Here is a 21799-nt window from a genome sequence, read left to right as displayed (position 1 = left end):
TCCACAACAGGTTTAAAAATTATCACCCCTCAATCAAACATTTACACACACCCAGCTTAGCATTTATCAGACCAGTTTTAATTTGAATTTACAAAGCCCCCCCCACCCCCCTCCCAAGCAGAAGTAAAGTTTAATAGGCATCTCGGGCCGTACATTCCCTGGTCCCACTATAGGAGGCCTATTTAAACTTAATTGACTAAAACTCAGTTGCCAAGTTAGGGAATGCTGAGGCAAAGAGATTGAGTCAGAGGGGGTATGGGCAACATTTGGACAACGGTAAAGGGTTCATGACAGCGTCCAGCCCATTGGAACCCTGTCCACAAGTGTTGTCATACTTTTTCCGGGACAACTGGTGGAAGTCCCCCCACAAAGGTTATGAACACTTCAATAATTGCCTTAAGTCTGTTAAAAGACTATAGTAAGATCTGGAAAAGTCATGCTAAACTGAGGCTTGTTCACAACAAGTAAAAATCCAAAACCCTGATGCTGCAAGCTATCTATTGTTTCTGAAGAAACCATGAGAATCCCATCAGTATATGTGCTATCCATAGGAATTTCAAGCTGGCTCCTAAGTGTCTGGTTACTCCTTAACTTTATATTTTCCTGAGTATCAATCAGTTTTTTAAAACTGTTCCAAACCAAATAACCCTTTGTCAAGAGAAAAGACAATAATTTACACTTGCGAATGCTTAGAAGAAGCTGAACTGAGGGTTTAAAAATCTGTAAAAAAGCAGCAGTGTGTGTGTGCTTCAAGAGGAGAAGTCTCTCTAACACCATCTACTGTTGTTCTGGAAGAAGCTGGAAGAAACAGATCGTCTCCCTTCAAGGACTGTGCTGAGAACTTTACCTGTCAGCATTAAAACCCGAGTGCCTTGGACTGCTGAGATCCCAGAGATCTCTCTCTTTTGCAGTTTCAAACCCGCATAAATTTCTGAACCTGAACTGTATTAGTTAAGCTTGACTTAAGTTTCCCCAAATACTCAGTGAAACCAGAGTAATACTGTAATTGTTTGTGTTTGTTTTTTCTTTACGTATCTATAATTACTAGTACCATTATATATTTTTCATATACTTAGCAATAAATAACTTTTATAGTCAAACTGGTTAGTAACTGGGTATATTTTTCCTTCTCTACTTCTCCTTCCCCACTTGCTCTGCAGTCACGCTTCTTTTTTGTAAGCTAAAGATCCCTGGGAAGCCCAAAAATACTGTGGGGTCTGCTCATCAAGAGGCTAAAAGATTGGGACGTGCTGAGTTTGAAACACATAAGGGGATCAGCTTGTACAGACTGATTAACTCAGTTTGACTCAGACGTGCCCTAATGAACTGAATGCTGGCCTATGATGGTGTCAGCTGGACACCCAGCTGGATTCAGAGCTTTCTGTTTACCTGCGTGCTTATGTCTGACTGCAGTTTATTGTTGCTCTGATGAACTGATTCCTGGCATATAAGGGTGTCAGCCTGTCCATGCTGATCAACCTGGCCGGGTCAGGTGTGTCACATTAATCTGTGTGTGTTTGTATGTACGACTGATTTGGTGACTGGAGGAACCCAGCCCCATTAAAACCGAGTCCTGCAAGATAGCTCCATTAGGGGTAAGAACTTGCAGAAGGGAGATCTACAGCTCTGTATAGAAACACAAGTAACACAAGCAGCACGTTGACAGAATTACCAAGACCCTAGAAATGTATCTCTAATGAATGAGCACACTCCAAAGTGATGGGCAAATCTGGTAACAGCCTCAGTGTAGGAATAGTAAGCATCCTGATCAGCTGCTGGGAGCACTACCTCATTATCCATTTAGCACCAGCTGGGGTCCTGGGTCTGCAGGCCAGTCAATGGTTCTCCTGTGGAAAGCCTCCTGGTTTGTGACCCAGGTTTTTAGCTTAGTTCTGGATTTAGGCTTTGGGGGCATTTTTACACATGCTTTGGAATTCAGCACCAGGCATTTTAATTAGGAAGCTGCACTAATTCAAAATGCTTGTGTGTCATGTGTATGAGTGTTCCTAGGCTGGAAAAATGGCAGCAGGGCGCTTTGAACTAAAGCTCATTGAATGTACTTTATTTCAAAGTGCTGTGCTCCCGTATTTTCCGTGTGGGGATGCATGGGGATGCTGGTACACATGATGCGGAAGGCTGCTGGAGCACATCCGTTTCTGTGCTCCAACAGACTCTGTTTGAGTCTGCTCCAACACGCTGGATTTCCAGTGTGTCAGAGCAGGCTCCCTGCACATCTAGAGGAGCCCTGGATTTCCCTGTGGTTCTGTTTCCCGGCTCCTGACCCTGGCTTGGTTCTGTTTTTGGACTTTGCCCTGTGGATTTTCTCCTGAATTGGTATCCCACATCTGACCCCCAGACCCTGACCCTGGATGGAGCTGTGGACTCTGCTTCTGGATCTCCCTCTGGCTTTGGTGTATGGCTCCTGCCCTTTGACCCAGCCTCAGGCTGTTTCCCTCAGAGGCCTAATCATTAAGTCAGACCATATACAACCCAGTCTCTTACATAGTACTTAGTTTGTGTTTAGTTTCACCCATGTATGTACTAGAATGAACTCTCATGGAAAAAATACAGAAGACAGAGACATACAAACTTCTGTAGGAGCATATTTTTCACAGAACAGCCACTCCCTTTCTGATCTCACTATCCTTGTGCTTAAGGGAAGTGCCAAACACCTTGAAAAAAAGAGCTTGGGAACAAAAATTCATAAGTTGGCTGGACACTAAGAACCAAGGACTGCATACTGATTCCTGAAATTCTTCCTACACACTACAAGTGATAAGGACTTCTCCCTTTTGATAGTCTTGATCTCCCTTGATCTTTCCTTTTGCTAATTGTTTGTCTGATACCCCTGGGAATTTCTCTCCAATTTCACCACTTTACCCATTGTTCTTAGCAACTGCTGTGCTTCCTTCCTTCCTTAAACCTGATGAAGAATGCATTGCATTTAAAAGCTTCCAAATGCAATTGGTCCAATAAAAGGTATCACCTAAAAATCCTTGCCCTCACAAACATAAATGACTTAATTTTTGCAATACTCCTATGACATAAGGATGTGATATTATCCCCATTTTACAAGCAGGGAAATAAAACAGAAATTAAGGTCAACTATATATTCTAACATGTAATTTTGGAAGCCTAGGGCCTGATTTTTCACAGTTCTTAGCACTTTGTTACATTTTATGCGTTCAGAGCGTAAGTCCCATTAAACTTCAGTCACCACTGTAAGCGTCCAGCACCTCTGCAAATCTGGAATCAGGGTCTTAAACTGAGTACACAGACAGTGAGACAGACACAAAAGGCCTTGTCACACAGGACACTTAATATATGTTAAATTTGTGCAGTATTAAAGTTAGACCATATTTTGAGCAGTCACGCAGTAACGTTTACTATAACCTCTAACACGCAAAGCTTGCTGATTGTCGGTCCCAACCCTTGCACCACACTTTGCTGAGGTGCTGGAGTGGAGACCCTCCAGATCTGTGGGGACACAGATTTCAGCTTTATCCTGGAGGAACCTGACAAGTGAAAAATCCAAGATCCTTGCTACTGACGTGTGGCTTTTCTCATTCCACCTGATGGCTTGATATAGCAGAGAAACCCCTGGCTGATCTCATGCCTGCATGAGGACTGCAAATTTTTCATATTATCTCCATGAAGCAGTCCAACAGTAGCTGAACAGGTGTTACTTAATACGATCTGGAAATACTTCTTGTGCAGAAAGTTGTAGTTTTGCTATGGTATGAGCACACTTAGAAATGCTTTACTGCTTGAATGCACAATTGCTCATGTTTTAAGTGCATTTATCATATGCTAAATGTAACACAGGAAACCCTTGCTATTCGTGGGTTCAGCATTTGCAGTTTCAAATATTTGTGAATGCTGAATCCGCATCTTAAATACACTTACAAGAGCTCCTTGGGAGCTGTCTGCTTGCCGCCACCAGGCTCCCACTGTTGCTGTGCCCCTCCCCCCACCCCACCCCCCCGCCGCCAGGGGCACAGCTGCCATGACATTCATGAACGCAGTGCCATATTTGCGGATCTCCAGAACGCATCCCCTGCGAATGGCGAGGGTCACCTGTATGTGACATAGCCCTTAAGTGATAATCTGTGAAAATGTGTTTCCTTATATGCCTAATGTGCTATATGAGAGGCAGGGACAGAATCTATATTTCCAGGGCTATCCAATGTGACCATTCTTTTTCTTCCTGCAAAGCCCTGCCTCATTCATTACATACCTATCCTACTTCTTTAAGGACCCTTCAGATAATAGCTTTCCATGCTGCCTCCCTAAAGTAATGTCTGTTCTGTGTACTGAATGCAGCAGTGTCTTGTGGAAAATATATGGGATTATGCAATTATAGACTGTATCATAATCTATACACATAAAGAAACTGAGTTAAGTTTGCATGGGCATGGGCAACCTTAATTCTGTCATTTTCTACTGCATGCTTGGCTTTGCAATGCCTGGCATTTCTTGTGGTTGTTTCCTAGGGATTTTAAATAAGCAAGCTGAAAAAATGAATTCCATCCTGGGAAAACTTGGGAAACTGCAACAACCAGCCAGGGTTCTCCTGTGCTCATATTACTGCCTCATGCTGCCCAGTACTGTCTTTGCATCTCCTTTGCCTGTGTTTAGCAGTCTTATACTTAGATTGTGAGCTCTTTGGATGTGGGCTGTCATTTTATTCTGTTTGTGCAATACCCAGTACAATGGGGTCCTGGTCTATGACTTAAGTGCTTATGTCAGTACAAAGAATCACAACCCACTATTTTTTTTTTTAATCAGAAAGAACCCCTTAGATCTACGAAGTAGACCTCTGTCAGAAAAACTGAGGATAGTAGTAGGTTGTCATCTTCTACAACAGGTGTCTCAAACTCATCTGGCCTTATGGGTCAGATAAGTGGTGCAAGGCTTGTCCACACCCTGTTTTTCCCCCTCCACATGCATGCTTGATCCACAGTATGCGGCACCTGCCCGGATCAGTCCAGTTGATTAATTCGCTGCTAAACTCACATCTACCAGGTACAATAAAAATGATTAAATCTATTCCTGTTCTCTTAGAGCAAAACCTTGGGAATTGGGTCACGACGCAAGTAGTAAGTTAAAAATCTCTAGGGGATTGTGCAGAAAACCCCCCTCCCTCCAATAACTTTGATATGGCCATAGTAGCCTAGAATAACTTGAAGCTTTAGTAGCCCATGTACTGCCTGTGGATGTCCTCTGTGGGAGGAAACAGTTTGTGAATTCATAAATAACACCCCCAAGGAGCTGGACCCAACAATGCACAGAGAACACAGAGTGTCCTCCAGATTCTACCAGCCGTGCGCATAGGTGTTGTATTGGTTCTGATGCAACTAGGGCTTCTTCATTTACATTCAAGCCAACATCTAATAATATAATTAAATTAAAAACCATGTTTCTTGACACGTTACTATGCAGAGTGGGAGACGTCATTTAAGTTGTGTTCAGAGAGCAGAACTTACAAAGATCAAGTCTTTACCCAGCTCATCAATATCTGGTACAAATTTTTCAATGGGCTGTGGGGGTCTGGGATTGAAAGCATGTCTTGGAAGAGCAACATCACTTGGCCAATCCTCTTCTTCTGGGAGTCCAATTACACTGTGTGAAGAATAAGCATACACATTAGTTTCAAGGGAAAGTAAATCACATGACTCTGTTTCATTGTTCAAGACCCAAAATTATGTTTTCTTTGTTCCCTTTTGAAGCAAGTAGTCCTGGTTCCAGGTCTATCCAATCTCACAGAACAATCTGGTATCTATCATTTAAAACAATTTTTAAAATCAGTATGGACCATCTATAATGAACATTAAGGAGCAAATTCTGTAACCATTGCTCACACTGAGCTGGAGCTCACTCTGGGCAACCTTAAGGATTTCAGTGGCACTGTGCAGTGTTAACTATGAAGAAGAATGGCAGAATTGGGCCTTAAATATTCAAGGTAAAACTTTTTATGAAACTAGCAAAGTGGCAGCATTCTGACTGTAGTCTCAGTTTCCCGAGTCTACAGGTTGACAAGGGACTGGGAGTTCTCTGGAAGAAATGTGCTCAGATCTCTATGATATGATGCTACCACATGACACCTGGGAGTGGTTAAAAGGAGATTTTTGGCAGGTTTTAGAGCCTATTCACATGCAAGCTCCTTTTGCTGTAACAACTGTGACAAAGACAAAAGACTCTGCAGGAAAAGAGAGGCAAGAATTGGGGTCAAGAAAGGAGGTTAAGAGAGAGAGGCATGTCCATGAAGGCACGTGCCTGTGCACTGCTGAACTAAGAATTATCTGGAAAAAAATCATCTTTTTCTGTAAAGTCTTTTTATAACACTTACTGGACATGTAGGCATTTCCTAAAGATAAGTAATTCAGTTGCTTTATATTAAAATTTTCAAAAGCAACATAGAAGCCTAACTCCCATTTCAAAAGCATAGGAGTTAGGTGTTTTTACCAATACACTCTCAGCTTTATTTTATGTTCACCTCATCCATTTTTATTGCATTTCAGAACACTTTCGTTACATTTTCTACTCAGAGGGTGCATCTACATGTGCATTAATCTGCTCTTAGGGCTGCTCCAATTAAAGAACTGCCCCCTCCCAACCCTGTTGTACATGTAAAAGTATCCTGAGGTACTGAATAAATGCACATTAGGCTGCCAAAATGCGCAGTACTGAAAGCACACGTTTTTAAGTGATGATTAACATACAGTATTTTTACTGTGCATTAGCATAATTGCATGTTTCTGTCTGTGATGTTTTAATGTTCAGTAAAATAAACTATTGCACATTAAAGCACACTTGTAGAAAGTAATATAGTTTATTGTCTATGAAATGACATCACTAATTTCTAAAAAACTTGACAAAATACTTTTTGAAGTTTCTGTTAAATATAAAAAATTTCTTTTTTGAATCATGTCTCTACACAGGTTTATGTCCTTGGTTAATATTTATGATAGTGATATCAAGTAGTGAAAAAGGGGTTTCTCATGGAAATGCCGGTAGAGACCCATTAGCCACACCCGACCTGCTAATTTTTAGTCAAAAATCATTTTTTACAGCTGAATTTTACAGCACATAAGACTTAGATTCAACTGGGAAACCATGACAGTTGCACAACTGTAGGATGAAAACAAAAAATAGTTTCAGTAAGTATTAAGGGGGTTTGCACTAGAAATGCCACTAGGGTTCAGTATTGCCTTTCTTTTCTCTAATAGTGCTTTGTACTAGGCACAGAATGAAAATTCTCCCTTTCTGTGATGTAAATCCTGAGTTATTCCATTTAATTACACCATATTTAGACAAGGGTAAAAGTTCAATTTGGCTCCTAGCATGTAAGAAGCTTTTACAGACTAATACTACTAGAAAGGAACAGCATGACTACAAGCATACAGCCACTGACATCTTGTTTTTTTTTTCTTGTGCCTTATCTTGTCAAAGAGGGGATTAGATTTGTTTGCAAAATTAAATTTCATCCTCATCTAATATTTATGGATTGTGAAACATATACAGGGAGTTTCTCACATATAAGATGCTACGAGTCTTACTCTGAGCACCTTGCAATTTAGTACTTCAACACTACAAATATTTATCCATATGTGTAGTGTCATATACATGACTAGTTCTACTCCCCACAGTTCTATAGCTCATCCCACAGTGTTCATTGTGTTAAGTCTTAACGTGGGTTCAGTAGACTTGGTAGAACTAAGGGCTGACAGAAGGCTTAAATGGTAATGAAATATGTAATTTGTTCTCATTCAGCTGTGTCTGGTTAGCTCTGGGTTTGTGTGTGTTATGGAGAATATGACTATCTTTAAAGACTTGATGTATGACTAGATTCCCCTATTGCTGGTCTGACTGCTAGCTGCACCACCATTTGGCCAACCAAGTTTTGGATCATTTCAGAGACCGTTGCTTCACCTCTCAACACACTGATAGGATAGATGTGGGAGTTATTAGTAAATATTGCTAGGCTGGGCATCAAAATCTCTCAGGCTCAACCTGCTTCTAAAAAATGTTGAGCACTTTTCACCAGCCTCAGTTACAGAGCTGAGTGTCTCAGAACACCACAGCATCTGGGCTCAAATATGTAAGGATACACTGCATTGAAATGATAGCATTTGGAAAGGACAGAAGTGTTCTGGACTCTTCCCTAAGCATCTTGCCCAGTTTTTATGTGACACTCAGACTCGGGTAACTAAGGGTTGGACACATGGAGCAAACAGAACATGGCTTAGTTATCTGAGGAAACAAAGTGTCGGTCCAGAATGTCCTAAACCAGCCTTCTATCCAACTTAGCCTGGAAAATGATTCACAACCTTAGCAAGTAATAGCCCCCCTCATAAAGGCAAGACCTGTGCCTAGATGTTGGAGGTGTCCAACTGAGAACAGAAAACAAAATACTGCTTCACATAAAAAGCAAAGAAGAAGAATCTGACATATTAGAGTCACACAAACAAGGCAAGGTAGATGTTCTCTTTAAGCAGAATGTGTAATAGGGAATTTCTTCTCTTAACTAAAATTAGCATGGTGTTTTCTCTTTCTGATTAATGGTTGAATTCTTTTCCACATAGGTAATCTCACACACTAGAGATGGATGGACAGTACAACTGGGAGAGGCTGCTGCCAGCTGTTGTGTGTTTAATTCTATCCCAATTCATCTTGGTACTCTGCCCTTGAAATGTTACCCAAAAAACTGGGATCTTAAAACTGTCTCATCCATGCTTTTAACATGATTAGCATCTGTTGTGTGTAATGAAATAGTCTTCGTTAGATGAAGCACTATATAAAGAAATCATGGAGAGAAATTTGCCAGACCAAGAAAAAGCAAACCATAGAGGATGGATTTTTCTGGATTGTGCAGGAAGAGTTATTCAGTGCATGACAAATTAACCATGCCAGTGAGTCACATAGACTGGTATGGTAGGCAGGAAAGGGAAGTCAGCTGGGTGAAATCAAGACCTGCAATTTAGGAACCTTATATTAAATAAGGAAAATCTTTAGAAATTGTTCTGTTATGATTTTAGAACTGGACAAGTAGTTAAACAGACACATTCATTACCAGACCTACTAAACTGGAGCTCTTTCCTTAGAAGCTTCTCTCTGAAATATATGCAGGGCAGGAAATAGGGGGGACCAAAGTCTCACTCCGACCTCCCTGCCTACTCCTTCCTTTGGCCTGCATAGTTCTCTCTCCCATCCAGATGCCTGGAAGCCTGTGCTCCATCCATGAGAAGGGGAGGACAGTGCTGCAGAGACAAATGAGCCTTCATTTTGTACATGAAAAAGTAATAGCCATGCATGGGTCTGATGGCCATAACCCAGTCCAGTGTTACTATAAGACATTACAAAAGGCCTCAAATTTCCATGGCACTTTGTAAGATCATCAGAAACCTTCATAGTTCTGAAGAGGAGAAACAGTGCAAAACAAAACCAGCAAAGTTTTAAAATGCTTTAACCTATTTTTAACCTCTCTACTGGATATATAATTTATTTTTAATCTGAAATCTTCTTTTTGTACACGGATATCTTTATTTAGCATTTTCTATATTTCTCCTTAATAATGAACATTTCTGAGGGATTCTGATTCTGCTTTATGAAATCCATAAATGAATAAAACATTTAGGAGCTAAATCTCTATTTTTATTTGGCAGTTAAGGTGACTTGAAGGTACTTTTCCTTCTAAGAAATTGTGTGAATGGTATATGGACAATGTGTTAAAAGATTAAAAAAATCCCCCAGAAGTCTGTTATAACTTCCTGACAATGACTGTTAGTTCTGCAAAACTATATTCCATGCTGCTTCCTCTTCCCACTTTGACACAGAATACAAGGAAATATCATGTTACAGTATAGCAGCAATAAGAAATATGTTCTAGGAATACTTTATTGTAGTCACTTCACTCCATAAAAAATGTCAAAGAAACCTCAAAGTGTTTCAAAGCTAGACAGCCATTGAGATAATGCAGCAAGTTATTACTTACTCAAAGATTTTTCCTAGCTGATCAACATCTGAATTTCCACGAAAAAGTGGCCTGAAAAAATAAAGAAATATATTAGGGGTAAGATTTTCTTCAGGTGAACTTGTAAGTCTCACAGAATGCTTCCAACATAAACTGACAACCTTGTATCCTTTTGTGGTTCTGACCTGTCTAAAACTGTACCGCCTTTTAAGGTTTTGCTTGGATTGGTAACAAGATGTAAAGCTAGTGGATCAGGCATACTTTTAGTTATGATGCTTTTGAGAATTAATTGCATTCTTTAACATGCTAAATAACTTTATTTCTATCCCATTTGAAAACTGTGATAAGCATGAAAACAAAGCCATTGGTTGATGAATAAAAGCACATAACAGAGCATATATTAAAAGTGCTGTTTAAAGGAAAAGACAGTCATACAAATCATTTTAACAAGACAAAATAGAAGATAATTAAACGTATACTTTTTTTTCTTGTTTATTGTACGAAAAATGTATCCTTAAGATTTGGAAGTCAGATTGAGGACAATGGGGTTTTACATGGTTCTGTAACAAAAGAGTGCAGAATTTACCTTGCAGTGGAAAACTTCTGCTGCATAAATATAGGATAAGGAAATAAGTTAATCATCTGGACCTTCAATAGGTTGTTAGAAAAAGCAGTTACGTAAAAACACTCAAAATAGTAGCATACAGAGGGTATGTCTACATGTGCAATTAATGTAGCTGAAGAAACTCCGGCCCAGTTCTTACCAGAATGTATTGCTCCCGGGTGTCGCATTTGCATGTTCCCTGGACTGCAGCAAGTTGAGCCAGGGCAGAGCAGCTCTGGCTGGCAGAAGGCCCAGGGGGCTAGCCTCCCAGCCTGGGGCTGCTCTGACCCAGCTCAACATCTTGCAGAGGAGCTGGTTGGGGCCCAAGGGTACCTAAGTGAGGGGCTAGCCAGCAGGCAGCTCCCACAATGAAGCACCCTCTTATCCCAGTCAGTCCTGTCAGCACCTACGTGTGTGTTGCATCGGAGTAAATAACTCTGCTGTAGGATAGTACTTGTGTCTGGCAGTACTATCCTACAGCAGAGTTAATTAGTTTACTTCATTCTAATAGCACCGCACATGTAGATGGTGATGTTTTACTGTGAAGCTAGTCAACTTTGCAGTAAAGATCCCAAGTATATGCACCCACATTGCCCTTTTAAAGCACAGTTAAAAAAACACACTCTTTTCTATTGTATTTAAAAAAAACAGCATTACCCCATAACATTCCATTTTGCAAAAGCAATGTGAAAGTGACTGTCCTGTATGAGACGCACATACATTTGCTTGATGTACTTGTCTGTTTGTAATACAATAAGATGTTATACCTATTTTTGACTAAAACTCCAGAGAGATTCACAACAAACTAGCAGAAAGTCCCAGATGACTGTGAAAACAGATACCACTATTTTGTTTAGCTTTATGGAGAGATATCGTGAGAGTCATCGAAGAAACAAACCACAGACAGACTGCAAGAATTAGATGTTACTGTTACTACTTGCTGTCTCTCTCTCTGGACAGCTTTTGGAATGCAATGCATGCTGTAAACTTAGTTACCAAAACAAGATGCAAGGTGGCATCTAATAGAGACATAGCCATTAGCCACTACAAATGCTACATATTTTGATGTGGGCAGTAGTAGCACACTCTTGGTCATGGATAAAGCTCAGCTTTCCTCCCCTTCTTCTTGCCTAGTGTTCTTTTCCTTGTCCATCTAAGCCCACTAAGAGTGCTGGCAATGTCTGAGTTATCATTTCATGGTTGCAGTTTGCTGGAGAAGAGCACTCTCACCTGCATCAGGGACATTTGGCTGTAATCTTCCTGCTGCTTAAGTTCCAGTGTAGAAATGGGTGGAGGATGTACAAATGGTTTCCTTCTCCCTACTCTGGTTAATTCTTGGAAACAGGCCTCCCACCCTTCTTGGCGCTTTCATTGGGATAATGCAGCTCCACATACCTGCTAACTTGAAAACTTTTTTATGTACTAGCCCTATGTCTTTTTATATCTATGGCAAATTCAAGAACCATGACAGACATCTACTACATATGACTGATTATACAAATATTTGTCACAATCTCCAAAGAAGTCTGTGCCACCTAGGGAAACAATAGCAAAGCGATGTGTAAAATGTGCTGAGCATTTTTACAAACAGTATGTGCACATTTATGTATTTTTCTTCCACATTGGTTGCTAGTCCACATCATGGCTTATCAATTTAGACTCTAAACTGTCTGAGGCAATGACAGAAAATATTCTAACAGATTTACACCCATGGCTCTGGTATTCCAGATATACACTGCTGTAGCAACAAAGTTGGTGGTCTAGTGTACTGTGAATCTAAATAAATAGGAAGTGATAATATGCAGTGCTTTACATATATGGATCATTTTTGTAGTTAAATATTAATAGCCTCTTTACTAAGATGGCTTCAGCTTATACCAACTCTTTACATTGTTTTGCTCCTCCCTACATTTAAGGTGTGTAACAGTATCAGCTTCTAAGGTAAAAACTCAATAATCTGATTCCAAATGAACAGCTATGAATATCAGCATTGGGCTGGATTTTCAGAAGTGTTGAGCATCCGCACATCTATTAGAACCACTGGGAGCAGCAACTGCTCAGTACCTTTCAGAAGCCAGTAATTTGACAATTTAAGGTAAGGAACTACCTAATACTGCTAACATGCAGCCCAGCTTCATCTCTTTGAGAATCTAACTCAATGCATTAGGCCAGGCTCTTTAAGCTAATGAAAAGTACACATTTCAAGCATTTTGTCCAAGCAAAAGTCAAATAGTCTAATGCTCTAAAATGTATTCTGAACCATGTGTCCATGTGAAGGCCTGGCAAAGTTATTCTTGTTCTCAAATCACTTTAGGCAGCATCACGCCAAAACTAGTAAAATTCTTGGGATTTTTAAGAAAGATTTTTCCCATAGCTGCTTCTGCTTGGATTCAGTAGGAGGTGACGCAAAGATTTCAATGTTTTGAGAGCATAACTTTAGAGCACAAAGTAACCTTCCAGCACACAGTAACATTACACCACAATAAAGAATTATTCATTCATATTTTAGACTCTTCCCCATCCCATAGCCATTATTTTGAAAGGCTGCCAAAACTGGGCACCACAAATTTGAAATCTGCCTGGTGACTTTTGGCTGGTGTTTTGGCTGGTGGTTCAAACCTCTCTGGACAAATAACTGAACAAATATATTAATTTAACCAACCACCATGTGAAGACATCTTGTGTGACACATTGGCATCCATTATTCTTTGCTACTGGTGTGCAAGTATGTGTGTGAACAAGGCCACAACACCTTACAAGGGAACTACTAACTCAAGTAGTTGTTTCTTAATGCTATTCTTACATGTGGATGTTAAATCTCAAGAATATACTGGCAGCCATGGGAAAAGTATCATTTCATCCTTGTTCCTTGTATCTTTTACTTTTTAGTCATTCACACAGTTCCTGGTGTTTTTCTTATTTTATATAACCCAAATCCAGAGCTCTTACTCACAAGTACATTCCCTTCTTTGTGAATATGTGAAAACTAACTAAACTCCATGGCTGCATCCAGATGAGCGCAGCTGTGCAGTATGTGGTGCTGCACACGTGTCTGCAGCACCACATACCACAAATTCAGCTGTTTGCCACATTGCAAGGGAGCAGCACAAGGTTTTGTTTGATCCCTGTAGTCAAAAAAATCTGCACCAAAAAAAAAAAAGTGGAGTGGTACATGCGGGGGCAGCGTGTGCTACTCCAAACCAGAGCTGGGTTGGCTGGAGCCACACTGCTGCAGGATTGCCACTGCTGCAGCCTGCAGGACCCCAGGTAAGGCTGCTGGGGTCAGCACAGTGCCCCCACCCAGGGGTAGCAGCCTCCCTTACTCCACCCGGGGCAATCTGCTGCACACCACAAGGCGTACAGGTAGTACAGGTGTTCCCCAGGGACAACCAGCAGTGGCACAAGGTGTAACTGGGGAATCAAACGTCCATGCTTGTGTGGACACGGCCCACGAGTTTTACTCTGTGGAGTTTCTTCCTTTTTCTTTTGTGGGGAAAGGCAAGGGGCTGGATTTAGCTTCTGTGGCAGAAGTTAAGTTCCATACTCATCAACTCTGAAGATCTTTGCAGACCCAGAGGGATCCACTGGATCTTACTGACACTGGTTACAAGAGCAATATTCCTGGCAGCCCCATGTACTTCAGAATGCATCTATATGCGGGGATAGATTTTACAGTGTATAAAAGGCTGAGTTTATATTTGCAGTCTCAGGATGCCTTAAGTTTTGTACGGTCATCATGCTTTTTTTAATCCTGCCACTTGCAGAGGAGGTAGAGGTAATTCAGTGGAGCCCAATTGATTCCTCCAGCCTCTCTTCAACTGTTTGGAGCTGAAACACTACAAACTCCATGTAAAGTGGCCTCTGCTTTGTGCAGGGGAGGCACAACTGAAATGCTTGCCTCAGTGAGAATGTGGTCTTCTAAGCATATTGATATGGAGAGGAGTAGGAGTTACCCAGTTTTTAGTAAATCCTACTGAAGCAACCTCCCAGGAAAATCAATGGCAGTTTGCTCTGAAAGGACTGAGACAAAACTGAATAAAGATCTCAGGATCTGTCCCTGAGGTTTGGAGTACTCATATACCCAATTAAGCAGATAACAACTAAAGAAATTTCCAATATGATTTTTTTTTCAGACTGTCTATTTACTTTTTGGTAAAACAAACCAAAAGACAGATAAATATACACAGGAATATAAATACATGTTACAACACAAATTAACAGTGTAAAACACAAATACAGAATGAATAAAGTCTCTGCATATAGATTAGGAGTGCATAAATGAATATTTCTTGCAGAAAGGAACTCATTGCTGTAGACAACTGAACAAGAAAAACTTCACTATTCAACAGTGCTGTGCTCTTGTTTTGTTGTCCAAGGTTCACAAAGTCATACAGTTTTCACCTGTATTCAGTACTCCTTCCACCTGAGCTGGAGTAGATATCTGTTCTATAAAGGTCAAGAGCTTTGTTTTGTACATGCCATTTTTTATATCAGCTGCTGCTTAGTGAAAATTTAGATATAAACAGTTCATTAGCATATCTCCTGTGGCCAGGTACAACTCCAGTGACATGTCAAAGAGACTCAAAAAGCAGTGCATGCAGAGTTGCGGTGGTGTTGCACCCAAGACGGAAACACAGTCTCTCTGTACACTGGCCAGATTACTCCTCAATAATCTTGACATAAGAAAAATATTTGTTTTCTCTAACAATAAAATCACCTGCACAAGGAAAACAGACAATTTCTATGAGCTCCCTTTCAACAACTGATTTTGAGTACCATCTCTTAATGCTCTTTAATACATTCACACCAACTTATTGTACTGGGAACTATGCCTCAATTTCTGACTGTGAGGGGTTAATCTACATATAAAATACACACAGAAAAAGAAAGAAACATAAGTAAGGGAAAATATTATCAAGGAGGAAAAATTCAAGAAATTCCATTTCTAATTCAAACATATTACAAAGCCATAGGGGAAGCTCCAGAACTGCCAACACAACTGCCTGCAAAGCTGGGCCCAGAGCCAGACACATGAAATGCAAGAGAAACGATTTCCACAGACTGACACCTGGATTCTGTCATTGTTAGTACAGCACGGTGACTACAGCAGCTGAGCAGCCTATCACCATCTCTGATCTCTTAAAAACTCAGCACAGAGCAGTTCCTAATTACCGGTCTAATACATTTCAAATTCATTCACAATTCCTGGGATAAAAACATCTACCTGTGGAACTTTTTGAAAGGATCCATGTTATGTGAATGAACATTAGTATTTGTGTGGTGTATATCAGAGGTCTGAGAGGACTAAAGACAGTGTGGAAAACTGTACTTCCTACTTTGGATGATCTCTGCCTTCTCAGGTATGCAAGGTGCATTAAGAGCGATACAAGGGTAAGGAAAAGTGTTGAGAGAAAGAGCATGAAGTTTGTAGAATAGAAAGTTAGTGATTTGAAGGCAGAAAAGAGAATGTAGAGTAGATGGGGAGAAGAATAAAAAAGAAAACAGAGGGATAGGGTGATCTCATGGAAAGAACAGCAGACATGAACAGGATGAAGAAGGTGGTTCATGAAGACTATAGGGGAATTCTAGAAGATGGCTCTACTAGTCGTATTGGAGGTAGGGTTAAAAGTATACACTTATGTACAGCTAAGAGTAATGAGGTGAAGGCAAAAGAAAAAATGTAAAGGCAAAGAAACTCTTGCCAAGGCACACTGCATCTCACCCTGGGAAATCTGCTTACTACAGAATCTGTGATTCAGAGATATATTTAAATTCTGTTTCCCCCCCACCCTTTTCATGTTCCTTTCCTACCCGCCCTTTTCATGTGGGTAGCTGAAAAATACACATTTTTGTCAGATTATTTGTAACTTACTATGAAGAAAACATTTTCATTTAAAAAGTTGATTCAGGTTTTGAACCAAAAGCTAAAACAATCTGAAATTACTGAATAGCTCTGGTACCTGAATTGTCCTGCAGACACCCATGATCAGAAGAGGCCCTTTCCCTCTTTGGATCTCACTAGGTTATCTGTACTGAAACTAAAATTCAAGTGAAAATACACACTATCATTCCTACTTCCTCTGATGAATAACATAACTGTAATGCCCTGTAAAATCAGGTCACAGCTGACAAGTTTGCATACTCAGGACAGTTACCTACTACCAGTCACAAGTGCCTTGCCTCAACTATTGTGCAGTTCAGGAGTTCTCATTTTAAAACTTAACATTTTTTAAATTTACTCTTCCTCTCCCAATTTAATTGCATTTTGTATGTGCTAGTGCTAGAGACAACATAGAAAAAGGATATTTTATATACAGCCAATTATACTTCAACTGACAGAGGAGGGCAAATATTTTGGGCGGAGGGCTATTTACTGAGTTTTGGCAAGCCATCAAGGGCCGCACAACAGGCAACCAGGGCAAATAACTATTAGTTTTCTAAATGTTTTAGGAGCCCCTCAGGTCAAATAACCTGGATACAGCCCGTGGGTTGCATTTTGCCCACTGCTGCTTCAACACAAGTTAGTCAAAAGTTTCTAGAAACTTAAAGTCCCTCCTCCTAGATATGGGTAGAAATAGACGTGTGTGACAGAGCAGCTTTAGTGCTCCATCACTTTAAGGGCTGGAGCAGCCAGTCACTAGGTGTCTGATGACGGTGGCCATTTTGGATAGCTCTGGTATAAGAGCAGAGCAGTTTGTGCCCAGGAAGGTTTGGAGTAACAATGCCTGGTGGAACTCCTGTTTCAGGAATATCTTGGAGGTAATGGTGAGGCTTCAATGGTCCTGGATGTGACCTAAAACTGTAACCTGCAAGGATAGGGAGGCCTGGTGGTCTTGCTTGTGCTGGGGAAGGGCCAGTTAAATGCTAGGCTTGAGGGCCATCTTGCTTAAATCCCTGTCCCCACCTTTTGGTGGGCTTTGGAGGCAGTTCAGGGCCAGGCATGCGGAGTAACTGCACCTGAGCCCTGTGGGGTGGTGAACCACCTTTTGGTGGGCTTTGGAGGCAGTTCAGGGCCAGGCATGCGGAGTAACTGCACCTGAGCCCTGTGGGGTGGTGAACCCTGGAGGTGGGCCAGGCACAGCATGGGAATGCTACCTGGTCTGCAGAGGTGTTCCACCTTGAGCCCCAAGTAAGAGGGTGGAGTGGTGGGCCAGGCATAGCAAGTAGAGTGCCACCTGAGCCTATGGGGGTGGTTGACCCCAAGCCCAAATGGTAGGGTAGTGCAGTGTGGCCCTGAGAGGGGTGGAGCAGTGTGGCCCAGAGTCTGGGGTGGTGTTGAGAGGCAGTTGAGTTATGGGGTGCAGTTGTGAGGCCCTGGGTAGAGGTGGCAGTTGACAAGACCTGGTGTGAGCCACTTGACTGGAGGCTGGGTGCTAGGCTGGATATGGAAGGCCCAGTGTGTGCACCAGTAGAGAGGCCAGGTGCTAGGCCTGAAAACATCTGTGAGGGTGCTAGGACCTCTAGCTCTGGTGGGGAGTGAGAGTCCCATGTCAGACTTTGGAGCTTGGGTCCCAGTGCTACCTAGCTGGAGGAAACATCTGTGAGGAATAGGATGCATGTAGGGGTGGTTGGAGTGTGTACATCAGGGTGGACCGAAGGGCAGCCTTCCACATATTAACATCAAAACAATAGGATATCAAGGCATGGCAGGTGAAAGAGGCAGGTGAATACTGGGTAAGGGCAGGACTAAAATGTGAGAGAAGTTGGTTTGCCAGAGTGAGTTTCTCAGCCTGGTTTTTAAAAGCATTTATTACTTTGCCAGAATGTACCACTCTTCAAGTGAAATAGCATTGGCCTAATCCTAATGTCACTAGCATCATGAGAGTTACATCAGTGTTAAACCAGTGAGAGTGCAGAATCAAGTCTAATACATTAAAAGAGCTGAAGGTCCTTTTGAATAGTTTTTCTGAACATTTGCAGAAACTTTTGAGTTTTGTTGAGTGGCAAATGAAGTGCAGATCAAAAGAAATGTCTGTTTTTTAAAAAGCTGCCAAAGACTTTCAGTGGCTGCAAAGTCTTAAAATGTAATATAGTAATCAAAAAACAAAATAAGGACAGGATCCTGATCCTAGAATACGCATTGGCAACTCCTGCAGAAGCCCACAAGAATCCTGCCTCAAGTTGTTTTCTGAAGATGCTTTCTTGTGTGGTGAAGGAGATTACCATGAAGATGCTAGACAGTGGGGGGGAAAGGCCAGCCAGTTACTCAGTGAACTTCTGGAAGGCACCAATTCTGACAGTCTCACAACTGCTGGAAATGAGGTTGAAGGTTGCAAGTCCATGTTCGTTGGAGTACAGAAGGTAAGACTGAGAATAATGCTGGTGTGCGTGGGAAGAAACCCATTGAAACTGAGGGTATGATTCTGGCGTTCAACTTTGGGCTTTGCATTAACAACAAAAAGAGAAATCCAGTAAGCTTTCCTAGGTTTGGGGTTTCCTAGCTTCTGTAACTAGCATTTCCAGATATGGAGAGGCTTAACTTTCAGAGGCTTGTTTTTAAAGAAGAGACTGCCAGTCAGGAAAAGGGCAGAATTAATCATGCATCAGTCTTCAGCAATTCAGAGATGGAAATGATGGAAGTATATACTCCCTCTGAGTGGCGAAACGAAAAGGAAGACTTGCTGAAAAGGAAATGAAACAGAAAAACTATGTACACTGCTATCCAGCTCAGCTGTTGGTTAAAAATACAGTGGAAGATGAGAAAAGAAGTCTTAAATGAAAGAATCTCTTCTTAAGGTTTCCTTTGTGCATGGGCAAAGACAGAGAACTTGTCCTGGGTGCCAGAACATGATATATATTACTGCCCTTTATTCTGTTTTGGGGAATGTGTGCGACTTATGCACAAGTAAAAATATATATGTATATACGTATATGTATAAATATATATAAAATCTATTTTTACTTGTGCATCAAATTTTTAAGTCACACGCATTCCCCAAAACAGAATAAAGGACAGTGACTTGCTTCAGCCTGCCACTGAAACTGAAGAGAGCTTTACCACTGATTTCAATGACTACTGGATGAAGCCCTAGATACTTACAGGATGAGTGAAATCCAGCAGTAACTGCACTTCAACAGTAAGCTTAACAGAAGTTGTGAGTAAGGTCAGTGCAGAGCTGAGTTTCACCCAGAAGACTCTTAAACCTGGGCAGTTCTCATTTATTCCTCAAGCATAGCTGCTTTAACATTAATCTTTTTACACTTTTTTTAAATTAGAAGAGCCTTGATAGGTTGAACATCCTTCACTTATTCCCTAAGCATGTATGTCACTTTTTTTCTTATCTGTGGACATCTGCTCCTCCAGAAGATTTGTAGGCTTATTTTACCCAAGCTTTTGGAGTAGTTATCTCAACTCAGTAAGCATGACAACTGCAGCATTTTGAAAACTGTCCCAACATTTGAAGCAAGTTCAGAAGTACATACACAACTGACCTTGGCAAATGGCAAAGGCCTCAAAAAGCATGGTCTCAGCTGAGAGAAGAAACAGAAGTACTACTCTCTCCAGTATTATTAGTTTTCTCCAACAATGTGATTTAACTATTTATGTGTCCTCTTTCTGTAAGCATGGATTCAAATTGAATTTCTTATTATTCAACAGTGTCAGATCTAAGTTTGTATCTAAACTGTAGGCTTCTGCATTTTTTCGTTATTTAAATACATCAAATAGAACTACTGATATGACACATGAGCAGGGATCTGGGATTTCTATTTCCCATGGGGGGGGGGAAGGGACACAGATTTTTTTCCCCTTTAACCAAGGGAAAAAAACAGATTTTTCATTTTAATGGAGAAACACTCAGATTTTGCACTTTTGCAAAGAGCTCCCTGCAGCCTGAGGCAGGGGGGAGCAGGAGGAGGGCAGTCAGGCAGGGGGCATCATATGTACATGTGCACATACATGGGCACATGGCAGCCTGGAGAACAGCTCCTGGCAGCCTGGAGAACAGCTCCCCACCAGTAAGTCTGGCAGGGGTAGGGATTGAGCTCCCATACTGAGGAAGGGAGTTGGGCAGGCTATGGCTGCTGCCTAGCTGGGACGGTGTGTAGGGCTTGGGGCCATGTGTGGCCACAGGGCCTGGGCGGGGAGCGGGAAAGGGCTGTGGGCACCATCTCTTGGGAGTAGGGCTGGCTTGCTGTCACTGCATGCATTCATGGGGGTGGGTGGGCGGGATGGGACATGTCTCCCATATCTGTGTGTGGGGTGAGGGTGGGTGCAGGCTGCCCAGGCTCCCCACCCTGCTACCCTCCTGCCTCTGCAGCCCAGCAGGCAGGACCTGGCAGGGTTGGGTGGGGAAGCTCCTTGCCACTGCAAGCCTCACACCACCCTGGCAAACCACCCCTTGCCTGTCTGGCAGCAGTAAGAGCAGCAGCATGGGGTTGTAAGTCCTGCTGTGGGCAGGGGGCACCTCGCCATGACTGTGGAGCTCCCAGCAGTGGCAACGAGCTTCTCCCCCTGCCCTGCCCTGCTCTGTTCTGGCATGCTGGGTCCTGCCCACTAGGCTGGGGAGGCCCCACGGGGAGGGCAGCAGGGTGGGGAGCCCAAGTGCTACAGCCCACAGTGGACAGCCTGCATCCACTCCCCATAGTCTCTGCTCCAGCCATGCTGTCCATGGGAAAAGGGAAGCTAGGCTCTGCACTCTGTTTCCTGCTGGGGCCACAGAGGGCAGGGGACTGCAGACCTGGGTTCCTGGCCTCATAGCCCTGGGGGTTGGGGGGGCTGTGGGTGGGGAGTGAGGGGCACCAGCAGGGCTGGGGGCCTGTCATAGGTGGCAGAAAGCTGGGCCTTGGGGGCAGTTTAGGCCCCTACCCCCACAACTAAAATTGCAGTGGCTTGAGACAGCAGCAGCACCAGAACACCAGTTGGCGTGCAGCTAGGCCAGCGTCCCATGAGTGCTCAGCTCCACGCAGCTGAGGAAGAGGAGGCTAACTGTGCATACGTTGCACTGTGCAGAGCATGATGGGAGTTGTAGTTCTCATGCTAACACGTGCACTCAGCACCCCAAATAATATTTTTCCCTCCATCTATGACTGGGTGTGAGGATTGAGGAGCACTATTTGCGGGGGGGAAGGGGGCTGTGGCTTGGGAGTGAGGGGCTTGGACCTGCGTCCTGGTGAGTTAAGGGGGCAGGGGGAGCTCTGATTATCCATGATAAACCCAAACCAAAATTTGTAGGTACTTAGAATTTATTTTATTATAGTGATTTGAGGCACTGGTAGGCTTC

General features: G+C 42.3%; 1 protein-coding gene across 1 annotated transcript in view; it reads right to left on the bottom strand.

The window, feature by feature from the left end:
• CDK6 (cyclin dependent kinase 6) overlaps nucleotides 1-21799 on the bottom strand; it is a 211180-nt gene that overhangs the window by 14463 nt on the left and 174918 nt on the right. The window contains exons 6-7 of the mRNA XM_090047031.1: nucleotides 9995-10045; nucleotides 5487-5622 (exon numbers count right to left, since the gene is read on the bottom strand). Coding sequence (XP_089903157.1) covers nucleotides 5487-5622; nucleotides 9995-10045 — 187 coding nt within the window. The remainder of the gene's footprint in view (nucleotides 1-5486; nucleotides 5623-9994; nucleotides 10046-21799) is intronic.

This window comes from Crocodylus siamensis, chromosome 5 (genome assembly GCF_052110815.1).
Source record: "Crocodylus siamensis isolate JL-2025a chromosome 5, ASM5211081v1, whole genome shotgun sequence".
Lineage (NCBI taxonomy): Eukaryota > Metazoa > Chordata > Crocodylia > Crocodylidae > Crocodylus > Crocodylus siamensis.
The sequence above is the reverse complement of the archived record's forward strand: the minus strand, read 5'-3'. Positions and strand labels throughout refer to the sequence as shown.